General features: G+C 45.4%; 1 protein-coding gene across 1 annotated transcript; it reads left to right on the top strand.

Moving 5' to 3' along the window:
* Positions 1–436: 436 nt before the first annotated feature.
* On the top strand, positions 437–27,305 carry LOC8039016 (sodium- and chloride-dependent neutral and basic amino acid transporter B(0+)). The gene is made up of 16 exons (XM_029968921.4): positions 437–498; positions 7,083–7,175; positions 16,068–16,233; positions 17,036–17,167; positions 18,323–18,498; positions 19,340–19,521; positions 20,267–20,399; positions 20,923–21,057; positions 21,149–21,252; positions 21,370–21,494; positions 22,479–22,591; positions 23,220–23,348; positions 24,438–24,537; positions 25,256–25,356; positions 26,206–26,364; positions 27,156–27,305. The coding sequence occupies exons 2-16, from the start codon at positions 7,083–7,085 to the stop codon at positions 27,291–27,293; spliced, it is 1,986 nt and encodes a 661-aa protein (XP_029824781.2). The 5' UTR covers positions 437–498; the 3' UTR covers positions 27,294–27,305.
* The last annotated feature ends 398 nt before the right edge of the window (positions 27,306–27,703 follow it).

Below are 27,703 nucleotides of genomic sequence, written 5' to 3' on the forward strand. Positions count from 1 at the left end.
GCGGCTTCGCCGGGCTGACATTCCTCATCTATCATTATTACTCCGTGTACATAAAATCCCCCCTCAAAAAAGAGAAAACGAAAGAAATGAAGTATTTTTTTTTTCCTCGTGGTGTTGAGGGAGCGCCCGCTGTCTGCTCGCTGTCGTCGTCTGCTCGGAAAACAAGGCGTAGAACGCTGTTTTCGCTCAAACCGTATTTGTCGGGGACGTCGCACTTCTCGGAATGTTGCAGCGACACTCCTGATTTCTGTGATGGCGTTTAGTTTTCTGTGACGGCGTCACAACAACCTAAACCAGGTGTCTGCTGATTCACAGTCTGTTTTGTTCGCTTTGAGTCATCATGGAAACAAAAGGAGCCTGACGTTTTCGGATATCAGGACCGCATTGTTCTGACAGTTAAAAGGCAGTCTTTGGTGTCTGCCTGTGGCGTGGTATCCGGTAGTTTGCATTTTGCCCATCCGCTTGTAATACTCCTGCCGAGCGGCCGACAGCCTATTGGTATGTATTCCCCGTACTGCAGCTTTCAATTGCAAGTTTTCCTTGTTCTCGTACGTCGGTCGGCCTTGCTTTTTTTTTTTTTTTTTTTTTTTTTTCGCGGTGGAAGGTTTTAGGCCGATATGAGCCTATAGCCGTTTTTCAGCTATAGCCCGTATACAAAAAACTGCCATGTAGTGTACACATGATCAATTAGTAAATTTCCCCCATATTGAAGGGTTCCCGGACGATAGTTTCGCCCGAGGAACAATGATCCCGGCAAAGTTGTTTATTTTCATTTCTTTCGTCAAGTAATTTTTCCGTCTTCATAGTGAGCGCTCGCACTGCCACGTCGCAACATGCCTTTTAAACCTGTCTTGAACGGCATCGGGCCCTTCGAATAATTAGTTACCACTTCAAGATGAACTACTGCGTTGGCGTACATCGTATGTGAGAACGAACGTACAAAACACGAGGACCAAAAACAAAGGCACCAGAACACGCACGCACAAACGCGTGCCGACTTGCACGCGGCTTCTTTTGTCTCCGTGTATTGTGCCTTCATTGAAGTGCGTAGAAACACTAGGAGGATCAGAACGTCAGTGAAGTCTTTCATGATTCAAAAAACCCCAAGGCTGCCGGTAAAAACACACACTGAAAAAGTCTCCAACCGTTTTAGGGGGTCATTAAAATAACTTTTAAAAGTGCCAAATATGGCAAGCTGATGAACCCGTTAGGATCGACGGGGTCACACTACTTGTACATGATACAAAACAAAACAAAAAAAAGTCTGCAAACACGAGTTACCGCAATATCTGTGGTTCGAATGCCGCGTGCCAAGTTTCTCCTCTGAACGCGTTGCTATGCGGCATTCGAAGCACGGATCTCGCGGTGACTCGCATTCGAATCTGTATGCACACTGTCTTTTATATGGTGTATAGGCAGTGTGACCTCGGCTGTAGAGCTCTTTTACGACCTAATTCTTGTTCAGAGGGCACATGTGCTGGTATATATTCGGGAACCCGGCTGATAAACACCTTGTTTTGAAAACCTGAGCCTACGAGACTAAAGGAGTTAGCGAAATATTTGAGATCGATTTTTTTTTTTACACGTGACTTGCCGTGTTGGATTTTATGCCTCTCTATAGCTTCCCATACAAATTACGATCCCAAAGATAATTTCAGAATTCTAAACAGGTTCCCGTGTGCCCAAGAACGATGGAACGCGCAATTACGATGCCACCGCACAATTCTTTGAAGTTGGGTCAAGGTTGCAGCTAGCCATTACAGCTCGATTTATTGGTATCGCTATCCGAGCTTGTGTCGTCTTTCTGATGTGCTTGGGAGCGGGTATAAATATACAAACATCGAGACTTGTCCCAGCCCCATGATTATGTGATTTCCCCAGTCTACTGATATCATCCGCCGGGCAAACTTAGGTATACATATCAAAGGGTTGCGTTGCCTATGTGAGCTCTCGCACATGCCATTTTTCTCTTGGAATTTCTTAAGTTACAATATATAAGTGGCCCCAAATATTCGAGCACCTCTTAGCTTTTATGGGCGATTCTCGCACAGCAAATGCACAAACTGTATCAGGTTTAGTGCTGAATTTATGGTGTGGGATGTGATGGCCGTGGTTCAGATGCTGCGGTGTTTGCTACTTCCTGGTCTTCCTGGTACCACGTGCAGAGCCGGTCTTTTTCCAAATTATTGTTATTACAGCCCTACCGTCCCTTCTCTACTTTTTTTTCCCGGAAAACGTGTCGAGAATCTGCGTGGTGAAGCATGCGAGCTCTAGTGTAGCGATCTCTAGTGTTGCAATTTGTGTCGATGTATTCCAAGATCGAGCTCACGAACTGGACAGCATGTCTTGAGTTCCGGAGGGTTATGACTGCTGGCTATGTTTCTTCCGCTTAGCGTATTTCTACATATCGCTTGAAGATGTTTGTACCTAGGGTTAGTTTTCTGAAAACTCAAAACAAGTAGCGTAATTGTGTTTTATTTTTAAGCTATTGTTGTGAAACATTTGGTAACATTTAATGGGGCCGTAGCAGGCTGCAGAGCAACCGTTAAAATTTCTAAAATCTGTCTCCTGCTTCTATACATATATGGATTCCTTGTGTCTTTTTGTAATGCACGTTTTCTACTCCACTATTAAACATGTCAAAGCTAGTGTTGTGATTGCGTAATTTTTGGTATTTCTGATAGCTTCTTTAAACTCTTTTGTATTAACGTTTTTTACGATTGCAGCAGTTCATTTTTACAGTATATCGTAGCGTTTTGCTTGATCTTTATGTTTCAAAATACCGCCCCCGTTTGATTCCCATGAATCCGTTTTTCATGTATTAAGAATAAATGTTCACTCTTCGGGCACATTGAACTCACGCGTGTGTTCGCATTCAGAAAGAAGCTAAAGGTTGATCTCAAAATGGTAACGCACGAAGACGAGTGTACTTTTTTGAGAGTGGACTACTGTATACCTTATATTATTCCGTGACTCGTGAGCTTTCTGCCATGTCACGATGCGCTGGCATTGCACTTTGAAAGGTCGAATGGTAACTGTGTAAGCGGGTCACTATGAGCTTTCCTCTGCCGTTTTTTTTCCCTACAGTGGCGGATCAGTCTGTATAGGCGATACGTGTGCTCTTGACAGTAAACCGTCGCATAGGCAATATTTCATACAAACTAGCAGCTCACATAAGTTTTAATTGAAGGGAACTAATTGGTACGGCGAGTAATTATTATAATCCAGTCGTCGCAAGCAGAACTTAAATTGCGGACAGCAAACGTTAGGTTGTGGTGTACATTAATTTCACCACCTCGTTCACGAGAAACCTCGTTGAACTCGATAATGAGCAAAGCATTTGATACTTGGTAAGGCCCAGCTGTGTTGGGTACCAAGAAATGTTCGCGAACCACCGTTACGAAAGGGCTCGCGTATGAATGTCCTGAAATAAAAAAAGTAACATTTTTTTTTATTTTTATAGTTTAATGGTGCATGAAATGGCAGTATTAAAGGAGCCATTGTTCAAATTTGTTTCGATGATATAAACATTCGCTTCGGGGAGTGAAAAACCTATGCAATTATCATTTTCCCGCCAAACCTATAGAGGGGAAAATGACTTGGTGCACAGGTCACATGACGATCATTTTCTCGCCAAGTTTAGTGGGCAGATTAAATTGGTGTACAGGTCAGGTCACGTGATGTCAAACTCCCCGCTAGATTTAGCGAGGAACAGTCTGAGGGCCGTACCAAATTTTGAGATTGCGAGCTCCATTAAAAAGCTATAAACTACAACGCTGTGACAAGTTTGGTTTTGTTTCACATTGTTGTGTGCCGGTAAAATAAATGCCACGGTGGAGTGCGGTGACCTGAAGCTTGTTTGGTAGTTGCGAACGCAGCTGGTGACACGTATACAATATACTCGCCGGATTGGTTCCCGATCTTTATCAATCCCGGGGGAGCGTCTTGTTTTCTAGCGTAAACACCGGTGCAATGTCGAAAGTGCTCGAGATAAAAAAAATAAAAAAATGTTTCCGATCGACGGATAAATGCACGCGAGGTTGCCTCGACAATCGCGGGAAAAAACCTTCGCACGTACTGGTTTTTCTTTTTCTTTTTTTGCCGACGCAGCGAACGAAACCGGAACGTGTGTGATGCTATGCCAGAGCACGAGTCCTTCGAGGGAAGTGTGCCTACTACGTCAACACCTCTAGATATGCCTCGTTCCGTTTTCTAAAGTCCGCCCGCAGTCGAGGCCCTTGCATCGCTTAGTACTCGGATGAAAAATGCTGAGTCAGTAAGTTGTGGCCGCATGCTCAGCGTCTGATATACAGTACCGCACAGCAAAGCAACCGCGCGGCGTGCTCCGAAGGCCTTCCACAGCCCAGCAGACGAAGATGGCAGAGCGCGGAAGGCGACTTTTGCAAAGGTCTATGCTCTCCGATGGCCAGCCAATCAAGCAGATCCCAAAGCGCACCGTCACGGCACTCACTGCCATTGTTATCAACACCTAAACCAATTTTAATAAAAAAAGAGATAGAAAGACCGGTGGAAATTATCGAGGGACAATTGAATGACGTACAACTAGGCTAGGTGGCGCTAGGTATCGCCCAATATGCACTTTTTCCGTTGCTAGACTGGCTCTAATGGGTCGTAGCGTCGACTCCCTACCAAAAAACCCAGTATAACTTTTCACTATCTGGATTACGGAAGCAGAAATTTGTTTCTGCAAACCCGAAATCCAGATTTCCGACAAAGGAGTAATTTCTGAAAACCTAAAATCCAGATAGAATTCAGATAGATTTTCGGTTCCATAATCCAGATAGCGAAAAGTTCTACTGGGTTTTTCGGTAGGGCAGAGCCGCAGCCAATGGCCTGTTCTTCCCATCAGTGATTTCCCTACACCCCCCCCCCCCCCCCCCCCTCTTTTTTTCTGAAGGCATCCCCTTAATTCGCAACACTTCTCTATTCTCAATCCCCCCTCGATTCCTGGTGAAACCCCTGCCTTCGGTGGTCCGAAGAATGGTCGAAGAGTGACAGCATTGGTTTTGTGACCGCAGCGACACTGCGATCATACAAAGAAGTGCGACTGAGGGTTCGAATGAGATACCAATGGTTTCGATGAAAACGGTCATTTATAGCGGGTGCGATTTATACGGGGGGTACTGCTAAGAGACCGCAAAATGCACTGCATTAAATTTCAAGGCCCAAGTGTGGTTGATTACTTTTTCTTCTTTTTCTTTCCCCTGAAACGTGTACATGCCTTCTAATGTGACGTAAGTGTGTGGGTGTCAAAGTTGCTTAGGTGACGCTAAAGACGACTAGAATGTCAGCTTGATTTATATACGACCGTGTACCCATTCACGGTCATCCCGTCAGCAAAAAAAAAAAAAAGCTATCATCCTCTGCATTTTTTATGAGACTTTATATTTATCAGAACCTCCCCGCCCCCTTCCCTCCCCCCAGTTCCCCTCCGCATATACACCCACCCACTATACATGTCTTGTATTTCCTGAGGAATAAGGTTGTGAAACGACGACTTTGCAAAGTGTTACACCGTCAGCGAGGACACTTTTCTGGGACGCATGCCAGTTTGCTCAATGCGAGTGGATTTATGGCACCTCGCGCCGCCCATCACGAGTAGTTTATACTCCGTTTTCGCTTAAGTCCAGACGCAGCCGATGCTGCAAGCACGAGCTCCGGGCTTTCAGCGTCTGACAATCACGCGCACTATACTCTGTTTCATACTTAGCGTGCAACGCTGTGAAAGCTACTGGCGCGAGCGTGGGGCTTGATCTCGCTGATCATTTGCACGCGTTCTCGCGCAAACGAAACCATAGATGAAGCCACGCGCTCGCGCCAGTAGCTTTGACAGCGTTGCACGCTAAGTATGAAACAGAGTATAGGAAGTATTCACTGGCGGCCATAGCTGTGTGCGCGAATGCTGAGCGCGTGCTGATAGCGAGCTTCCACAGTTCTTTTGTAACGTGCATTTCGCACCCGCAAGATTGCCGGTCTTAGCAGCCTATTCATGTGGGCTCGTTCAGAGCATGCGCTCTAGACATCACTTACAAATATGGCGCCCAGTGAATACTCCTTATAGTGCAGTGCAAGCACTGTTCAGGGCCACATGCTCGCGCTCATAGCAATGGCTGCTTCTCGACTTGAGCTGTAACGAAATATAGAAAGCAGTAGGTTATCTGAGCACTCCTACACCTGTCTCGCACTGACGTCATACAGGCTATTATTGTGGCAATCATGTTGCCGGCCGCGTACGTAGGGAGAATAGACTAGGTAACCGGGAACTAACTTAATATATGGCTCCTGAATAAACACGACACAGTCCAAATATTGCTAGCGGATGTCTTGAAACACAATTAAACAGTCGTACGTTGGAGGAAGCCGACAGCCAAGCATAACGGGCAAAGGTCCCCGGCGTCGGTTGGGCTCGAAGATGGCGAATTGGGCTTGGCCATTCGGTGTTCGCGTTGCGTGTCAGTGACGTAATTGACGAGCTGTCAACGAGGCCACGCCAGCCAGCCAAACCCTCTATGAAATACAGTTTTGAAACTAAAATCTAGATGGCGCTTCAAACGACGGGAGGCGAACCGAAGGGAGTGAGGAGTGGCCCCGGGAGTTCCGCAACTGAGCCTGACTGTGCTAATCTATGCCGTTGACAGGTTTAAGAATTTAGGGGAAGCTCCTCCCACCTCTTTCCGCTTTAGCAGAGCAAACGCTGGAGAGGACGTGGTCGCCTCCTTTCCAGCATTCGCTCTGCTAAAGTGGAAAGAGGTGGGAGGAGCTTCCCCTGCGCTCCCCTGCGGTGGCGCTTGGATCAGCTCGCCGCAGGAGTATAGACGCTGCACTTGGGACAAATGGGCACGCGCAGTGACAACTCCAGGTATGGGCAAACGCTGAACTTGTGTGCAAACAGTGTGTTGGTCTATATTCTGTTTCGCTTTACCTAACGAAAGCTATAAACACCCACACACCGTAAAAAAAAAAAGGGGGAAAAAAAAAAGGCTAGAGAGTTGTTTAGGTTTACGCGAAGCGTGATTCTTATTATCATCCGGTGATTTTTTTTTTCTTTTTCATTCTTGCAGATGCACCTGGAGGCTCCTGCTTTCGTCAATCCGGCCTTCCAACCTGATGAGAAGAAAGCGGAAATCATCTCTAATGGAGACGGTGCCGTCATGGTAAGTCCTCTTTTTATTAAAGCTTGAAATGAATTTTAACTCTGCCCCCAATCCCAAGATTGTGTCCGTCCTGCCGTCCTTTCGTCCGTGTGTGCATCTTGCTCTAAATTTGGCGAGGAAAGGTATGTCACGTGACCTATTCATCGCGGGGAAATTGACGGCACCTGACCCATATACACCAATGGACCGATCTCACCAACCGTTCGGTGCATAAGCGAACTTGAGGAAGCAACCTTGGGTGCCGCCATAACTTTTGTTGAAGGACGCGACGGACGCGGTAGAACCGCGGAGGCTGCGTACTCGCAGGTCCAAAGCCTAGCTGCTGCCGTCACCTTGTTCCTTCGTTGACGCATGACACTACCAAAACAAGCAAAAGAGTTGAGCTTTTTTTTCCCCCACTCTAAGAAAGCGGGAGTATGCTGCCTGGCTTTTTCTTTCGGTCCTTGGTATTTGAACACGCGACCCAATTCGAGGGGCACCGGTATGTCTCATGCTTTGGCCCCAAAGTTCACTTGCAGTGTTTAGGAGGGAATGTTGTAGACTAGCACCACGGGTTCAATGAATCCCTCCCGAGAAAGAAATTACGATTTAATTAAGCCCTTTTTGAGCCGTGATGCTGTTCAGGGGCACACACGTATAGTGGCAAGTTTTATTTTTTTTATTTTTTTTTTTTGTTGATAGAGACACGTTTTGGGCAGAAACATCAATGTATGCGCAATCTCTTGTAGCCGACATTTGTAAACCCGCCGCACTGTTTGTTAAAGATAAGGCTAGGGTTTAGTGTTAGTTTTTGCAACGTAGTTGTTAGAGGGGGGAACAGTGCAGGCTAGCTGGTTAAACGACAAATTTAAAACCCAGAGGAGAGGCTAAATAAAAATACAAAAACGGACAAGACAACAAAAGTTGTCTCGTCCGGTTTTTTATTTATCCTTTTCTCAGGGTTTTCAACCATGTAAATACTTGGATGGTTTGCCGACAAACATGCTGAGCAACATTTGCCCTTGTAGACATTCAGACCCCGTTGTTTCTGCGTTATGGTGCATTGCGCAATGCACAACGTTTTTTCATTGTTCATAACTTGGCTTTCTGCTTTGGCAAAAATGTTTTGGGGTATTTCTGCAAACGAGGCGCTAGTTTACACATTGGAAATGAGCTTCGCCGATGCTATAGTTTATGCAATGTGCCTGTTCGTTGCTTCTACCTTCGAGGCAGGTTTTAAAAATAGCGTTTGATAATTTGACTTTGCGTAACCAGTCGGGGGCACGAAGAAAGCTACCGGTAAACACAGGTCGAGTGTTTAACGAACGAGTGCCGAACACAAGATAGCAGGCGTTTCGGGACGCAAACACGATCGGAGGAAAGCAGGATCACACTACACCTCCGACCCAGGGTTCACTTCGCGGTTCTGTCGGTTTTATCCTAATCTATTCTCAACAACAAGGCAGTCGGAATCCGTGTTTGTTTCTGAGCACACACAAGACCTATTTACCGTCCCTTACTGCCTGCTCGGCGAATTTCGGAAAGTTATGAAACCCAACATTCTTGTGTCTAATGCTGCTGCTGCTGCTGCTGCTGCTGCTGCTGTTGTTGCTGTCGCCAGAACTTATACCCGTGTTCGCCCCAAGAACCATAATAAAACAATTTCGGCTCTACGCAGAACGTTACTAATTTCCCCCTTCATGTGTTGAATTAAAATATAGGTGCATCTTAGAAATATGTTATTTTATCGAGACGGACATGTTTCAAACGCCAAAAAACTTCGATTCTTTCTTGGACAATCAAATATTCTAAAAACTACTCGCGCAGCGCGTGAGTGATGCGCACAACCTTTACTTTTCGTGTTATGATGAGTATAGGTTCACTAAATAAGCCAGGCTTATCCCCCTGCCAGATGGTAAATTTAATGTAATTTTCCTCTGTGGCTTTAAACAGTGATCGTCTCGCTCGTGTTCTGCGAACATAAGCGCACTGCCAAGCTGCAGTGTAGTATTTGCTGTAAACAATGTAGACAGGCAAAGATATTTTCATTTTTTTGTTTTTGTTTTTGCGTTTGAGCGTTTGTACGTGTTTTGTTTGTGCAGCAGGAGCCTTAAATAAAGCTACCCTTTCGTGAAAATAATAGTTCTGCTCTAAAACAGGCCGTGGGGATCGACATGCAACCAACCTACAATTTTATAATAATTTTATTATGCATTATTCTCGCGAAATGGCATAACATATCTGACATTAGCGGCAAGCTTGCAAGACACCCGTTCATGCCTCCCGACATTTTATTTACCGGGAAAAGAGTAATCTCACCAGACCAGACAACGATCCTGAGGGCTCATTTCATTCCCAGACTGACAGCCGAAGGCTTCCGAGAACTTGGCGAAGTTCCGCAGCGGAATATTAAGCTTAACGTCAGGCGGCGTCTCTCTAAACTCAACGAGCCTCTTCACGTAAGGAGCGCTGTCCTGCTCGCAGTGACTAAGCGCGTAGTAGACAAAGAAGAGCTGTTCCACTGTGAAGCCTCCGATGGGTGCCCTGGCCTTTCGGGCGGTAGCAGTGTCCACGCCAAGAACGTCGAGATAGTAGTCGTACAGCGGTGCTACTATTGCGTTCTCGACAATGTTGTCTTCCAGGTCCAACATGGGATCCGCGTTTGTGAACTTGAGCTGTATCTCGTCCGTGTACTGTTTTCGAAAGCAGTGCTTGATGCGGCCATACTTTTTGAGTGCTGCCTTGCTCCACCAGTCCTGGAGCCTGCTTTGGTGGTCAACAAAGGAGCCTCTCTCGTCCACCGCCATAAAAAGACCCTTCAAGAGGAACTTGGCGACCATCGGGATGAAGAGGGGCTCGATCTTGCTGGTCCAACCTTTGAGGAACGCCAACACTGCGTACGGTAGAAAGAGGTGGTTTCGGCCGCGGACATACTCGACGTCCGGTCGGAGGCTGCTCACGTGATGTTGGTTATCAAGGTCCAGCGTTCGATGCCAGGGGTCGAAGTATGCTCTCTTGGTGCCGGCCTGAATGTCGAAGAAGCTTTGCAGGAGCTTGGACCCGTCGAAAGGCGCAGACTGTGCATTGTAATAGACGGCCGGAATGCTGAGATCCTTCACGGTGCCCATGAAGGCGAAGTCCATCCGTTCTATTTTTTCTTTCGCAATAACTTTCTCGATGGGGTTGAGCCAGTAAGCGTTCTTCGCGAGGTTTGACATGAGGCGTTGGGTGTGGTTGAACATCGTCTCAATTTGAGAGTCTAACAACGTTGAGTACTTGAGCGGATGGATGTCTCCGAGGGACATTCTAAGGAACGCTGTCATTCCAAAAGGAAAAAGCTTCTCAAGGAGATGCACGCATGCTTGAAATCGCTCACCGACTCCTACTATAGGTTTCTCCAAACTCAGGGGAACTAGGAAATTGACTTCGTCTGGTAGCAGGGGAGCCAGATGCACCATAACCCGATAGCCAATGTAGTTGGTCAGCGTTGTGTACGATGTGTTATCCATGATCTCGGCAAGCTCCTTGAAGTAGCCCGTGGCAACATCTTCCACGTTCTCGAAGCTGTTAGACGCGTAGCCAAAGATGGAGTTGATGTAGTCTACCCAACTCCACTTTGTACTCCTAGACAGGGAGGCAACTGCCTTCGTCCTGAGGAAGGGCGGACTAAATGTTTTTGACTCGATCGCCTCTTCAAGTCTCATCTCCAGAATAACGATGTTTTCGGCAATTATGTCAACCTGCTGGAGGACGCGAAGGACGCTCAACGCTCTCGCTACCATCTGCGTGTAGTTGAAAACGTTTTCCCCAGTGTGCCATAGCTGGTGACGCCGCAAGATTGTCCTGGGAGCGTCTAGTTGGACGACGTGACCCTTTACATACTCTTTTGTGACCCTGATCTCGGTGAAGGGGAAGACGCCCAGGGTGCGGTCTACAAGACCCGCGATGGCTGAGATGTTTTTGTTCGGGGGAACTCTGGTGAACGGCCATCCTTCAAGGCCTAGCTTAGGGAGCATTTCCTGCCAGGGGTCCCACCCGAGTCCGTTCCGACTGTAGATTGACGTGCAGTTGGGGATAAAGAAAAGGGCCTGGCTGATGAAAGTCCCGGGAAAGTCGTAATAGGTCTGAGGCTTCATCTTGAAGTAGTTGTGGAGCGTCTTCGGAAGAGCGTGCATTAGTTTCGCCGAAGTCTGTACGAGGTATGGGGCGTTGTCGACCTACAGTCGTCCAAGAAAAAATACAGGACAAACACATGTTCATCAACATATCAATGCAAAATTCATAACTGACATTTATAGATAAAAACATGGTGACGCTGCGACTGCCCGAGCCTCACAGTTGTTTAATTTTTTTTCGGATTTTTGTTTTTTACTTTAGCGTTTTTTAAAGATTCAAGTGAGTTAGCACTATGCATACATACTAAAATTGTTGGGGAGTGTACTTGATTCTCTTCCACTAACTTGCAACTGTCCCGCGCGGTGTGATGAAAGCTAGACATCTCAGTTTTGACAGTAAGGAGAAAAAAAAGTAAAATATTCATGCCAGATCTCTTTCTTCGTTGATACTCAATTCGAAGGCACAACAAATAAACGCTGTCCCACATGCATACCTTTGCGTCCTTGGCGGCCCAAGAACGCGAACAGACGTAGGCGTAGAAATCCTCGCAGGGTTCCTGGTATTTCTCCAGGTGTTCTCGCAGATAGGCGTCCAGGCGTTCACACACTGGCTGGCTACACACTCTCACATCGCTTCTAAGTGATGGCCTGTCTAGCAGGGGCAACACCGTGGGTACAACCCCGCCACCAATGGCAACAGCAACATTAGCATCAGCGCTCGCAGAACCAGTGCCACCGATGGGTGACATTGAAACACGGGTCTTGGTGATTCTCCGCTCCTGTAGAAACCTGGATCGGTCAAACGAAGTCCGATTCCTGCAAGAGACCCACAAGTCGATGCCCTTGCTTGACGCCAAGACCATTCACTACTTCTATGACCATTCACTACTTCTATGACCATTCACTACTTCTATGACCATTCACTACTTCTATGACCATTCACTACTTCTATGACCATTCACTACTTCTATGACCATTCACTACTTCTATGACCATTCACTACTTCTATGACCATTCACTACTTCTATGACCATTCACTACTTCTATGACCATTCACTACTTCTATGACCATTCACTACTTCTATGACCATTCACTACTTCTATGACCATTCACTACTTCTATGACCATTCACTACTTCTATGACCATTCACTACTTCTATGACCATTCACTACTTCTATGACCATTCACTACTTCTATGACCATTCACCAGGCTTCTAAAGCCATTCACTACTTCTATGACCATTCACCAGGCTTCTAAAGCCATTCACTACTTCCAAGACCATTCACTCCTGCCAGCTTCTTTCGGTTTCGCAGGACCTGTTTGGATGTCACTGAGCATAACAAAGAACCTATCTGAAGATGCTTGATTCTCAAGAAGACAGCCAACAATCAAGTTTGCTGTCTTCCTTCCGGGGCCGTTGATTTGCCAAGAATATTGTGGAGGGCAAAGGCCTCGTCAGGCTTTTCAGCCTTTAGCAACACGTATCTGATCGAGAACCTCAACAAATATAAGCTAAAAATAAATAAATAAGTTTCCCATGGGGTCTAGTTTAATGACGCTATGTTCCAACAGCCTGATATTTGATAGAACATTTCTGAAATATTGAATAGAGACGTTTTTTCATGGCGTAAGATTGAAAAGTGTCAGGATTTTTCAAGCGTAAGAACCATTTTTACCAGATGTCAATATTATAGCGAGGAAGTTTCATCAGATTTTTTTTTTCTTTTGTATAACGGTATCCGTATGGCGAGCTCGCAGTGCCTCTTCGCAGCATGCTTTGACGCGCGCCTCTGGGGATGCTGGGCCCTCGAAAACAACTTGCTAAAACTCTCCTATTCCCAACACCTGCCGCTATAAATGACATAAAGTTCAACCCAGAATGGAAGGCACGAAGCACGGCCACTGATATGAAGGATGCCGTCGCTCTTGCAAGCTGAACGACCAACACGGTGTAGACAGAGGCATGGCTTGTGCTGCTGTCCGATCAGCAGCTGTAGGAAGTATTTACTGGCGGCCATAGTTGACGCCGCGGCATCGGAACGCGTGCTGACGGTAAGCTTCCACGGTTATTCTCTTGCAACGTGCATTCCACACCATCAAGATCGCCGGCCTCAGCAGCCTATATATGTGACCTCGCTCTGTGAACAGCGCACCGGCGTTCAGTAAATGCCCCTATTGAAGGGCATCGCTTCTGCGCACTACAAGAACAGTGTGACCACAAAGGAAAACTGGCGGTTCTCCCCCAGCTTTCTTTGCAAGTCAAGATTCATCGCAAGTTCCTCGACTGTCTCTGAGATAGGCCTAGTGAGAGACAAGGTGTCCCCAAAATAGTGGTGTTTTATTTCTTTATATTTTTCACCGCAAAAGGAAATGCGCATCACCGAAAGCGCATCGCCGAAAGGTTTGAACGAAACCGTTGCTTAGTTCAAAGGTTATAAGCGATTTTCCGAAATCTTTAATGGTAAAATGGCGTCTGACAGAGCTCTGGGGGGCTATGTTGCGCTTTTTGCACTCCCAGGAGACTAGGGAGAGGGAAGTGACGTCAACGACGCAGCAAACGCAGATTGGGTGTTGATTTCGTTTTCTTCTGCCAACATCCAATCTGCATTTGCTGTGTCGTTGACGTCACTTCCCTCTTCCAAGTCTCCTGGGAGTGCAAAAAGCGCGACATAGCACCCCTGGACTGTACGGAGCTTTATGGCGCCGCTACCAAAAAAAAGTTCAAAAATGGGCCCCATCTTTTTCATTTAAATATTTTGAAAATCCCTGATAACTTTTGAATAAGATAGCGGTTAGCGATGAAACTTTGTGGCATCTCACTCGAACCGATAGCTTTAGATTTTTGCGGAAAACTGAGCGTTCGGCAATGCGCAATTTATTTTTGCGGTGAAAAAAACAAACAAAAACAAAACTACAATATTTGAGGGAAAACGAGCTTATAGTTATAGGCCAAAAAGACCGGCAATCCTGATGCTGTGAGAAAACAAAACGCAAAAAGAATGTTGCAGAAGAACTGCGGAAAGCCTGCCCTCAACACGCGCTCAACAGCCGCAAACTCAGCTATAGGGCCGCGAGTGAATCCTCTCGATTCCTTTATGCGGTGCCAAATATGCGGGTTTTTATTCGGACCTTCTGCAGCACGTATATTTCGAGCCGCTGAATACGTTTTTGTTTCTCGGCAAGAATTGGTGTGAGTGACTAAGTGGAACAGTGGGATGGCGTCACGCGCAAGTCACGTATTGGCGTCAAGCCTAGTTCACATGCAGCGGTTTTGGCCCTAGAGCGGCGCGATTTCTGCCGTCGCGGCGCTCTGGCCAGCACCAGCAATTCTGCGGCACGAGCGCCGCGACGGCAGACATCGCGCCGCTCTAGGGCCAAAACCGCTGCATGTGAACTAGGCTTCAGGGAGAAAGGCGAATGGAACAAGGACGGTGCCCGATCTTGGAACGCACCATGCTCTGGATCGGGCTGGCTGTGTCTGGCGTGCCCCCCAGAAGAAGACGGCCCCTATGACGATCCCGGTGGTCAAGACCAGGACCCAGAGCGGCTGGCGGAGCCTCATTGCCGGCGGCGTCTTGTTTGGGCGACCGGGTTGCTGGTCCGCTGGTCCCGCTGCTTTTTCCTCTTTAGCCCCGAATGCTGCCCTCGTGCCCGACAGGGGGACACGAGCTACTTCTTCTCCGTGAAAGCCCACTCGCGCGTACCTCTTACCTTGTTAGTAAAACCGAAATCCTTACCCCCCTCCCCCCCCCCCCCCAAAAAAAAAAAACAAATATTGCTGGAACACGTGTGCAATTATTAACCCAAAATAAAACTGAGTTCAGGGCATGGGCGAAATTCCTTCCAGCTTCCTTCAAGAAACCAGGGAATTTACTGCACGAAAATCGAACTCTTAGTTTTTTGAAAAGCCTAATAAAATTCTTGTGCGACAAAAAAAAAAGAAAAAAAAAACTATGCCCGCGGCTTTTTTGTAAAAAAACAAAAATGGTGTGGAACTATTTTTTTATGTTACAAAAATCATGCAATTTTCGCCTATTTTTTTCCTGCACATGTGGTCTTGTTTTTAATGACAGATTCGAATAACGCGATTTTGCTTGAAAATTTGCAGCTGCATGCTACGTCGAACACAGCAACTTCCCCCAGATTTTTTTTTTTCGTACGAGTGACGTATCAATTGCGAAATCGCAAGTGAAATCGCACCATGCGATCGTTAAGTCTAGATCAGATAATGCTTGGATATAGGCTAGTATGTTGGTTTTACTCGCACCTACGCAGCGTAGTAAACCATCACAATCTAGAGCAGAGAACGACTTTCTGAAGCCTTTCAGAAGTATAAAGTATGGACGTGCATATATTCTTGATCGGCGCTCAATGATCGCGAGAGCCCACAGCATTGACATTATTTACTCGGAAAGTTGTACTCAAGTATATCTCATTCTGCATCACTCGAGAATAATGCACACGAGGAACCTGAATATTTATTTTTGTTTGGATTGTTTACTGTGCTATCGATAAAAGAAAGGCCTTCTGGCCGGTGCTTTTATCAGCATTCTTGCTTATGATTACTCCGTTTCACTTGAACGAGCTCCGGGCTTTCAGCGTCCCTGTCAAGCGCTCGGGCTCGTGCAGAGCAAGCATTGTTCAGGACCACATGCTTGTAGCATCGGCTGTGTCTGGACTTAAGCTGAAACAAAGTGTCGAACCTGTGCTCGCTGGGCTGCGGTGATCGCACGCTGTGCTAACACATTATGTTTATATTGACTGATGTTTTTTTTGTCATTTCTTTTCGTTCTAGAATGGCATTCACGCAGCAGAGGCTGCGAGTCCTGTCGCCAAAGAAGAGCATCCAGAGAGGGGTCAGTGGGCCAACAAGACGGAGTTTATTCTATCCTGTATAGGTCTCTCCGTGGGCATCGGCAACATTTGGAGGTTTCCGTTCCTGGCCTACCAAAATGGCGGAGGTGCGTGAGCTTTTGCACTCGCAGATTATGTGAAACTTTGTTAGACAGCGGCAGTCAGCATTATCCTACAAATCTAAAACATCTACAAAAAATATATATATATATATGTGTATATACTTTCAGCTAGTAGGTAAAGGGATCTAATTCTTTAATTTAAATTTTTTTAGGAATGATCAGTACCTTTTTTACTGCTACATAAATTGGTATTCGAGGAACATATTTGTATACGACATTCACTAGAGGATTGTTCTAAATTTGATGTCTTATATAATATGGATTCACTATCTTATTCAGCTCCTTAGTTGAACCAAAGGGATTATCGGCATAACACATAGCGGGACTTGTTAGGAATAAAAAACAACAACAGTTACTTTCTGTTGAAAAAAAAAGAAGCAATTGGACTCTTTCTTTATATATCTTTTACTTGAAAAAGGACGCATTGCTTCCGACTTGGTTCTTTGAACAAACTTCAGTCGTTTCGCCTTTTGCTATAGGAGAAAAAAAAAACTAAGGTTCTGCATCCTACACAACTTCTGGGTCCCCGTAACTCAGGGAATGTAGAATATCTAACCCAATCAGTTATAGCCACTACCATTTTAAGAAACAAAGGGCTTTTCACCTTTCACGCTTCTTGCTTTGGGATTCATTTTTCCGCCTTGCTACTGGTTAATGAAGCAATATCATTGATAGATGCACGGGCCTCGACACGCTCCGCATTTATTAAGTAGCCAGTATGACATATACACACCCACTATATTCCGGGAGTCTAAAAAATTGGTTCTGGTGTACATCTCTCATCTAGGAGCCTTTTTACTGCCCTACGTCATCCTCATGCTGCTGGTAGGGAAGCCCATGTACTTCATGGAAGTTGCCCTAGGTCAGTTCACGAGTCTGGGACCACTCTCGGTCTGGAGGTGCCTGCCCATCGCCAAGGGTGAGTTAGCATTTACAGATCCTTTGGACTCGGTCGTTTTCGAAGTTTGACCCTGCGATTTCTAATATCGCCGTGCATATAAGTGAAGTAGCCGTGTTGTGTGTACGTCTATCTAGTGGGGTGTTCGTTAGTTGGTCCCAATGGGCGTCTTGTGTCTTCGCTTTAGGTGAAAAAAAAATTAACCAGTGAACGCAACCAAGGTCCTTGTGAATTTTTGAGTTACCCCAACTAACTGTATTTCGGAATTGCCGGCCTTTACCCTCTCCGATATGCTATGGTAGTATCGCGAAATTCAAAATGGTTATTGGGAAATCGGCAAGTAAGAATGATGCCAAAGCCCACTACAAATATACCCGCTCTTTTCAGTACCGTGACGTCAGGAGAAGGCGGGCTTGCAGGTCGAGCGGACAGTCTATAGAAATGGTCCATGCATGCCAAAGCATTTGTTTCGTGCTGCTGCGCGAGTGCTTAGAGCGAGCTCCCAAAGCTTTCGTTTGACAAACATGAAACTGCTTTTACTCAGTTGGGAACAAAGTCTACAGTCCAAAGAGTGAACCCCTGCCTTCCCCAGGCGTCACTTTTTCATAGTTGCCAGTAGAGACTAAGTTTGAAAAACGAGGCGACGACCAATATTGTAAATTCAATAACTTCGCAAAAAAGATGTCTTTTGGCCCAATGATCGGGGTTACTATTTCAACGATGTTTGTTAGCGTGTTCAGAAAGTTTCCAGGCAAATCGGAGCCTAGTCCTCTAATTAACGTGCATCATGCAGTAGTGATACACGGCCGCACGCCGGAACGACACTCATCCACATCGGAACGGGCGGGGGTAGAACTTCCGTATAAGTGGAAGGGATGGAATGTATAGAAAGTGATATACTCCTGCACCCTCTCATAAACTCTATGCAGTGCTGTCGAAAGCTTAGGCGAGATCTTCGCTCAACAATTTTTTTGAACGATTAATCTTTAAAGAAATATATATTTATACGGCCAAACGCCTTAATGCTCGCGCTGTACACAAAACTGCGCTGAACTTCTGCAGTATAGTCCGAGAGAACCGTTCTCGACTTCTGTTATCTATGCTTTGAGAAGGCTCACACAGAAGAACAAGTATCGGTCATTGGAAATAACCAGACAATTTTGTTTTCGCCTCTAGGTGTCGGCGTTGCAATGGTGGTGGTGTCCCTAATCGTCGCCGTCTATTACAACGTCATCTTGGCCTACACGGTCTTCTACATGGCACAAAGCTTCCGTTCCGAGCTGCCCTGGGTGAACTGTCACGAGTGGTGGGGCGCAGACCTGGAGACGTGCTATGTCCGGAGCAAAAATGTGGTAAGTGTGTGCATCCGAGGTTTTTGACGGAATTAATATTTCACTAGGCACTCGTCTACGCCGGCTAATAAAGCAATTCAGTAAAGCGACATGTCGGTCTTGAGAACATGTATTAAAAAAAAAATACTGCGTGTTTTTTGTGATGCGAATTGTGAGATGACGTCACGACATATTGTGTATTAGAATAAAGTGCGTTGATGTTCATATATACTATTTAAGCATAAAAATGACTAAAATACATATTTATATGCTGTTACTGATAGGCTTAATTTTTATGGTTCCTAATTTACCGAATTTTAAGAATCAACGTGAGCACTACACAGCCCAGGGTTATAAACTGGCCCCTGCAATGTTGGCGAGCATGGAACGAAGATCACGCTTGGATTGAATCATTTTGTTTTATTATTAAAAACAAAAACGGCATACAACGTAAACTCCAAAGCTGAGCACGATCGACACCTCGTTTGATAAGAAAAAAAATATTAAAATACATTAATATATAGCTTTTAAAAGTACTGTAATATGCTTTTCACTTGTCAAAGAAATGCGCCGGAGCATGCGCATTCGTGACCAAATTGGTTTACAGTGCGAAAGCAGTGCCCTTAAAGCACGCAAAAAAAAAAAGAAAAAGAAAAAGCCGCTGGAGCGGCTTTTTCAATTCAATTAAAATTATCTTTATCATATATATAGCGTACCTAAAGTTTTTTTTTTCATTCTTATTTTGGTATTTTTTCGAGAGTAAGCAGTGTATTCGTAAAAAGGTCAACCTTGTAGAACTTGTCCGCGTTTCGTGCTTGTGAAAAAACTGTTCAAAATCATTTTTCGTTTGTTTTTGTTTTAGGAACGCTGCGTGATGACCGGAAAGAATCTGATCCAAGAATACATGAACTCCACGAACATCACGAGCGGTATTGCAGTTCTAGGCACCGACAACATGACAGTCTTCGTTCCCGAGGACGTCTACACGGCTCGCTACAGCAACTGTACAAACGCCACGCAAACAGCAAGTCAGCAGTTCTGGGAGTGAGTTCTCATTCGTGCATTCTGAAGCAGTTCAATGTATACCTTCAACCCTCGTTGCCCCACTAAAAAAAGATGACGTTTTCCGCATTATGCACGCGCTGCGCGACGTAATGTTACAAGGTATGGGAGTATTGGGGGGGGGGGGGGGGGGGGGGGTCGAAAAAATTGTTGGTTTTTGCGTTTGAATTGTGTACGCCTCGATAAAATAATTCAAAGCTAATCTAAGATGCACCTACGTATATCTTAATCCGACACATGAAGGGGACAATTAGAAAAGTTCCGCGAGAATCCGGACTTCCTTGTCCGCCATTTGTTTGGGCGCGTACCCTGAGCGTGTATTGGACACGAGAACTGCGTCAGTGTTCGGCGAGTAGTCGGATCTAATCACACACTTTGAGCGATCAAGAAATGGCGACCACCAAGGTGTCTCGAGGGGGTCTTGAAAAGGGTCGATTGGTCGCTCTAGTCGGTACGTGACAGGTTAAGAATCCCCAAGATTCTCCACATCGACTGCGAGCTTTGTGTCCTTCATAACTTTTCGTACCACGCGCATCCAAAGCACGGCGGGAAGGCAACCAGTGTGTGTTGGAGGCGGAGCATCTTCTGGGTTCGTTACCTCGCACAGACTGGAAATGGCATCAAGGGATTGCGAGCGGGCTGCAAGTTTGTGTTAAAGAAAGAAAGATCTCCTGGTATATATGTTAACGTTAGTTGTCCTGTGCTTTATTATATTTTATTTTTTCAGACGCTACGTTCTCAATATAACCGGCGGCATCGAGGAGCTCGGTGTTGTTCGTTGGGATCTCAGCCTCTGCCTCCTTGCCAGTTGGGTGGTGGTCTTCCTTTGTCTCATGAAGGGAGTCAAGTCTACCGGAAAGGTATGGGGCTGTCGACTATCAGCGTTTAGCGTTTGGTGTCACAAACCTTCACAAAAGGCAAACCGAACTCAAAATAAGATTCGCAATCGTTACGCAATTTTGAAGCAGTTGTTTCGAACTGCCGAAGCCGCAGCTACACTGCTCGTTCACCATACAGACGACTCGGTGTTCGATGCAAGCATGATGACAGAAGTGTGTGCGGATAGCATGTTCGAAGCAAGTTTGCTTCATACATGCGTCCAACATGGCCCCAGACATGTTTTCGTTTGACCAATGTGAGCGCCTTCATACAAGAAAACAAAAACACCTCAAACAGCGTTTGTAGCCTGTTTTATTATGATGTATTTAAGCAGTCTGATCGCGGTTTTGTTCACTTTGGAAAAATCTCGGCTGTGTGTACAGAGAAGATATTATAAAAGTGTTGTGACACTGGTGTTGGGGTGTTTCATTTTGTAACACGACCAAAACACTAGGTAAACATTCTGGAAGATTTGTATATTTATCTTTCTCACCCCCATTGCAGGTGGTCTACTTCACAGCGACATTTCCCTACCTCGTTCTCTTCATTCTACTCATCAAAGGAGCCACTTTGCCTGGAGCGGTAGAAGGCATCAAGTATTTTCTCATTCCCGAGTGGAGCAGGCTTCTGGAGATTGATGTAAGTTGGGAATTTCGGCGAGCCATCGCTTCGTTCAAGCGAGTCTGATACCTTCGATGGAGATATCAAGCGGCGGTCTGCATTCTTGCAGATTTGGCGCAAAGCTGCGGAACAACTGTTTTACTCTTTGGGCATATCTTGGGGAGGCATCATTATGTTCGGAAGTTACAACAAGTTCAAGAACCCTGTTCACAGGTTAGTTGTCACAATTCTTTTCAGCTTCGCTCGAAGTCAGTTTATCGGCCCAATTGAGTTCGCTGATGGCCAAGCGAGCGAGATGATTACAATCTGGTCGTGTTCACGCTCTTGCAGGGATGCACTGTTCATCAGTACCATGGACTTCTTGACAAGCATCATTGGGGGAATCGTCATCTTCTCAGTCCTAGGCAACATGTCCACGGAACTTGGAATCGACATTAAGGATGTTGCCAAAGCAGGTATGTAAATCTAATATCCTTAATATCATGGAAGCTAAAGTTGCTAAGTGGGACTAAAAGGACTGGAGAAAGGGTCAGCTCAAATCTCCTTTAGCTAGTTACCCACTAGATAACCAAAATCAGACAATGTTAAAGATGATATGACAGGCAACCTAATCTTCTTAGAAGAGAGGCGATCGGCATTTCGTCAGAAGACACTATTTTCCAAATTAAACATAATTTTTTTTCTTTTTCTTTTCTTTTTTTTGGGGGGTGGGGAGGGCACTAAGTAGCAAGAGCATGGCACAAACGAGTGCGAACGTTCCTTCCATCAACGAAGCCATATCTTGTCTGCTCCATTTAGGTGTTGTGACCTAGAGTGAGCTCCAGAAATCTTGATTTTTGCCCATTGTGAGTCATCTTTTGGTTGTTTCTTTTTTATAGGGGTAGTTCACCAGTTTTCCTGCGTTTTTTTTTTTGTTTTTTTTTTGCACTTTAATAATCTTTCTTCTCCAAGTTCGTACAAAGAAGCTTTTCCTCTCGCCTTCCTAATTGATTCCTTTGTTTTCATAAGTTTCCTACCCATGAATCCTTGAACCGAGCCTCCGAGAGGGGGACGGTCTACCAAAAGTGGTGACTTGACGAAATCAGTAGTTTGTAATCCGGTGATACTAATTCAATAAGAGCAATAGAAAAGGCCCCTTTTCAAACCAGCAAAGAAATTTGCCGCTATGACAATCTGGAGTAACTGACAAAGTAACGGCTACTTTTTCAATTAATGGTCCATTTCTTTTCTCAAGTAATATAATAAAACACTTTTTAACTAAAAGTAATTATAATCGATTACCTTTATAAATAACGAGTACAACACTGGCACCAATGCACCCAATAGCAACCTTTTTTCTCGTGTCATTTTTTTTAAGTTTTTTTTCTTTCTTTCTTTTTTTTTTTACAATTTATGAAGTTACGAGGCATCCCAATTAATGTGGTCGTTCCGTTTCTCAGGTCAGGGGTTGGCGTTCGTTGCCTACCCCGAAGCCTTGTCCAGGCTGGTGGTTCCGCAACTCTGGTCCTTCCTGTTCTTCTTCATGCTGTTTCTCCTGGGTCTCGACAGCGAGGTAAGTTTTAAAGATAATTATTCGTTTAAAATCTAAAGGGTTTATTTTTTGAGATGGTGTTAAATTGCTCGGAATACTTGTTTAGAAACTGCGCCTATGAAACGCAAGGCCGGCGTCGCATAAAAGCAGTGTATTCGGAGTACAGTAAGCTGCTCTTAATAGTGCTGTTCACTGCTCTTGCTACCATTGTTTATAAAAAAATGGAATTCGTAAACCTGTGTACTATGTCTGGGATAGGCATTCAATAGTGTGCCCTCATAAACGCAGCAAATTACGTTACAGGTTTCTGTGGAAATAACTCAACTCCGGGATTCGGGTGGTAGGCTTCAAATTTTTTGTGCGCATCTAACTAACTGGTGCAGGCGCAACCTCGTTTAAACCTATGGCTGTTGAACTTTCCAATGGCTACCCAGTCTACAGGCTGGTCACATGTCAATAGGTGTCTGCCTTGTTCACGGTGGTTTCTAGGAACGCCACCAGTGTAGCAAAGAGCTGATGAGCTGTGGGCAATGCACACGGTTTAAATTGAGCTCCAATAAAGGCCAATCAATCACGCCAGTCGAACAGGCGTCCTAGGAACCTTAATCTCAGCAGTCAAATGACGCCGCGTTTCCTCGTCTCATTCCAGTTCGCTCTGCTGGAAACCTTCTTGACGGCCTTCTACGACGAGTTTCCAAACTCCAGAAAGTACAAGGTGCCCCTGACCTTCGGCATCTGTCTGCTCTGCTTCCTTCTTGGAATTCCGTGCGTCATGCAGGTACGCCTATTGTTTCCCTCGTACCCCTTAACGACCGCTAGTGTAGGTATTAGGTCGTTGGGACCGTTTGCTGAAGCGAGTCTATAATCTCTAACCGTGCCACCTGTCTTACGGGGACGCGAAAAAATACACACCGCGACGCCGATTACGGCCTTCATTCGTTATTTAGAGGATCTCTCTCTCTCTCTCTCTCTTTGTTTTTTGATACACGCACACAGCTAGTATTTCTTACCCTGTGATTGAGCAGGGTAAGACTGAACAGGGAAAGCGAAGTCACAAATAACAGGACATATCTGACGTTGTTCGTGTTTCTTTTTTTTTTTTCGTAGCGTGTTAAGCAAACTATTAAACGTCAATATTTATTTTAAAAAAATCAAATCTCTTAGTTTGTTTATCTACGAGCAGAGGGACAAGCGCTAAGCGTTCTTTGTAAATGTCTAGTTCATGTGTCTGAAAGCCGCGCTCACACCGATAATAAATCATAGATACGACAGTCTACAGACAACGCTCGAGGCATGTCTTCTCCTTGTATGATGGTCTTGTCCCGTTGATTGCGCAAATGCAGACAAGTTTGAAGCACACAAATGTACGCGGAGCGCAAGCTCGTCTGCTTCTTTTGCAGAGGTTGTGGTGGCGTCAGAACGCCCATCTCTAATTGGCTCTGATTGAAGGATAGGGGGAATAGATGGTTACAGCTCAAGGCAGCTTGCTTTAAGGTCTACCCACTATCCTTCAATCCCAGCCAATCAGAGCTCAGCCTTCTGACGTCACCACAACCCCTGCAAACGAAGCAGACGAGCTTGCGCTCCGCATAAAGCAAGCACGCTTTGAACGTGCTCGAGGCGCGTCCGCAGACACTTCTGTCGTCGTATATTGGCAGTAAACAGTGCTTTTTTTGTATTTTTTGTACGCTGAATTATTTGCGACTGTGGCTTTATGGAACCACGTGCGCGCAGCTTTTAGGGGCCCCTTTATAACATTGCACATGGATGGATGGAAGGATGCTAACGGCTGTACCCTTTATAACGGGCGGTAGCTTGCGCCACCTAGCCTAGAAATTAAGAACCATATTGTTGTCCTTGTTTCCAGGGTGGCCAATACATTCTCAATCTGATGGACACCTACGCTGGAGGAGGCGCCGTGCTGTTCATCGCCATCTGCGAGATCGTCGGTCTTATGTGGTTCTATGGTACGTTCTTGCGGATCGCCATCTCCTTTCAGGATGAAACATGAAGCAGTCATTTAATGTACCGTAAATGTCTCACTTCGCGAACTATAAGACGATTGACCTCTATGATGTCTCCTGACAGTGCTTCACAGCTTAGATGAAACCGAGAAGCACCTTATCTCACTGACACTGAAGAGCAGGGTATTAACGTCATATCGGGACGACCGAGCAGAGTAGACACTCCGAAGCACTGTCAGCGGTGCAGCCTATAGGACCTTTGATAACCGTGGTTAGACGGCTGCACCTTGGCGGTATGGAACCGCTGCCCAGATGAAAATACAAATATCAGAGGAAGAAACTTCTCTGCCAATCAAGTTTTGCGTGCCTTCAGAGTTCGCAATGTCGTAACGGTATAACGATAGGTCCCGAAGAGCTACGTGCGAGCTCTGTCTTGCATGCACACATTCCTGAACTAACCCGTTTGAACCTTAGTCACGCCATTGCAACGTGCCGTCCGTTTGCTACCGTGTACTTTCATAGCTCTACCTTGTCTCGTGCGGGCACAACCTGCTTTGTAAATGTTGGCACAGAGGGCGACAGGCTGCAGTGTGAACGGTTTGCCCGTTCTTGCAAATGGGACAACTACGGGCAATTTACACAGCGTGGGGAAATTTTTACTTTCCTTGGTATAAAAATGGACATAAAGTTGCACTTGTAAGTTTCCGATTTTTGTGTTTAGGAATGCGGCGGTTCTGCGCCGATCTGAAAATGATGCTGGGACACGAGATTGGATGGTACTGGAAGGTCAGCTGGCTCGTCTTCTGTCCTCTCATTCTTGGAGTGAGTATTTTCTTTCCGAGTTTCACCCTGTCCAGGTACATCACTTTCGAGCTTGCCGAAATAAACCCCCATTCAAATTGAGCCAGTAAGTTGTTGCTATAGATAGAATTCCGCGTTATCAGTATTTACAGAATGATTCCAAAAACTGCCCGCCCAATCTCTTTTTTTTAATTTAGATTTTTATTGAAAAGCTTTAAATCTTTGAAGTTTGCTTTGTCAATCACAAGGGATCCTGCTTCCGACGTTTCGAAATCGCTACACGGCAAAACAGCCCCAAAGCTGGGATGAGGCTGACTTTAGAAGTGTTATTTTGCTAGTAGACACTTCGGTAAGATTACAATAAGTAAGGTCGTAAGCAGGGTTCAGTATTTCCTGTATGCAACGATATATTCCGAAAATGAAGCACCGAGGCTCGGGGTTCTTCGAAACCAGACCTTTTATTTCGTTTTCCTTCTCTCGTTGGTGCCGGGACGTTTTTCTAGTATTCGGCTTACGGGCATGCTACCCCGAAGTTGGAGAATCCCATCCTAATATGTTCTGTTTCGTTTTTTCGTTTTCTTCTCAAGCATAAGCCAAGATATGTCTATTCTTTGTCTGACACCAAAAATGAATATCAAAAATCAGCAAAACCATGAAAAATAGGCCCCAAAACGGGGAGCTTATAATCATTAGACAGATATGCGAGGATGGCCCGCTTCTCGAGATCATTTGCTCAGCAAGGACACGAAGTTTCGTTACTGTGGTCTCGAGGTGACCACCATGAGATGTCGTTTATTATGAAAGTATACCTTTTCTAACCTTCTGCGAAGTGCACATGCCTTATGTATGCGGTCGTATTTTTGCTCGCAGTTCTTGTTCGTCTACGGCCTGGTCAAGCACAAGCCAATCATGTATGACGACGTTGTGAAGTATCCTGCCTGGGCCGACGGAGTTGGCTGGTTCCTGGCGCTTATTTCCATGGCGCAGATCCCCATCTGGGGCCTTGTTATGCTGTTGATCAACTGGAAGGTCAGTTCTCAGAGGATTCGTGCAAAGTTATGTGTATATATGTATATATGTGTGTATATATGTATATATATGTATGTATGTATATGTGGACATAAACGCATCCAACGTCTGACCTATACGGTATTTTCTGTGGGCTGTTTTATACGTCGCTTGCATTGACGTCATACCGGCGGCCGTTGTTGTGGCAGTGCTGCTGAGCGAATACCTTCCGGTGCATACATTAGGCACCATCCGACTTGTTTTCTTAACCAGAACAAGTAAGCATGACCACTACTAAACAAGCTACGCTTCAGAGTAACGACATCTCAGTCATCTTGGTACTTAAAATCATGGATGCCGGTTTTCTGAAGCCTTATCTGAAATCGCAGGATACGTTTTTCCGTCCTCCAGAAATGTTACAACAGTTCGCGAACATGCAAAACGATAGCACTTGAGCTCCCTAACGCAGTGTCTAAAGCTGAGGAAGTCACATTTGTTTTTTAATTGGGACGAAAGACAGTTGCGTCTGCACTTCTCTAAGCACCAAGATGGCGGCGCACACTAACAGATCTGGGAACGGAGTGCCGATACTCTACGCGTAGCTCATTTAGTGGCTCCAACCACCACCATGATGCGATGACGTCAGACGCAAACCGTTATGTCTAATGCTCCTGTTAAAAAAGAAAAAAATCTTGCTACTTGTAAACGATACATGGGATGTGCACATTAATTTTTGAGGCTTTCCACCCCATAGGTGGATTTTTTTTCGCCAGAGTTTCTAACGAGTCACTTTTGTTGTTCCCCGATTCTAGAACCCTCGAAAAGCGTTCACGCCTGAGAACCGATGGGGACCTGGGGACCCAGACGAAATGGTGCTCTACAACGCCCCTTCGGGGATCACGAACCTGGGTTTCGACTACAATCCCGACCACATCAAGTCGATTATGTGAAAAAAAAAAAAATAGACACTGACCACTGCATTTTTGCAGAAACCAAGTCACAATGTACAGACGCTTCGAAATGTTCTTCATATGTCCACATCTGCTAGAATGTAGTTAACGATGCCGGTATTACCCAGAAAAATATCATTTAGACGGGCCTTGATTGTCCCTATAGTAGATTTGTTTTGTGTTTCTCAGGTTATTCTTAACCAAACGATCCAAGCGTTTTTTTTTTTTTTTTTTGGGGGGGGGGGGGGGAAATACATTTTAATGTACGGTGTTGTCATGGCTGCCCTTTTGTTTCCTAAGACATAAGTGGGTTGCTTGCTTAAATTTTTTTTCATTGTTTTCCGAGAAGTTGTTTTATCTATATATCGTATGAAATGACAAAAATATTTATAAACTATCATTAGACTCTA

This window comes from Ixodes scapularis, unplaced genomic scaffold (assembly GCF_016920785.2).
Source record: "Ixodes scapularis isolate PalLabHiFi unplaced genomic scaffold, ASM1692078v2 PGA_scaffold8__174_contigs__length_109621045, whole genome shotgun sequence".
Classification (NCBI taxonomy): domain Eukaryota; kingdom Metazoa; phylum Arthropoda; class Arachnida; order Ixodida; family Ixodidae; genus Ixodes; species Ixodes scapularis.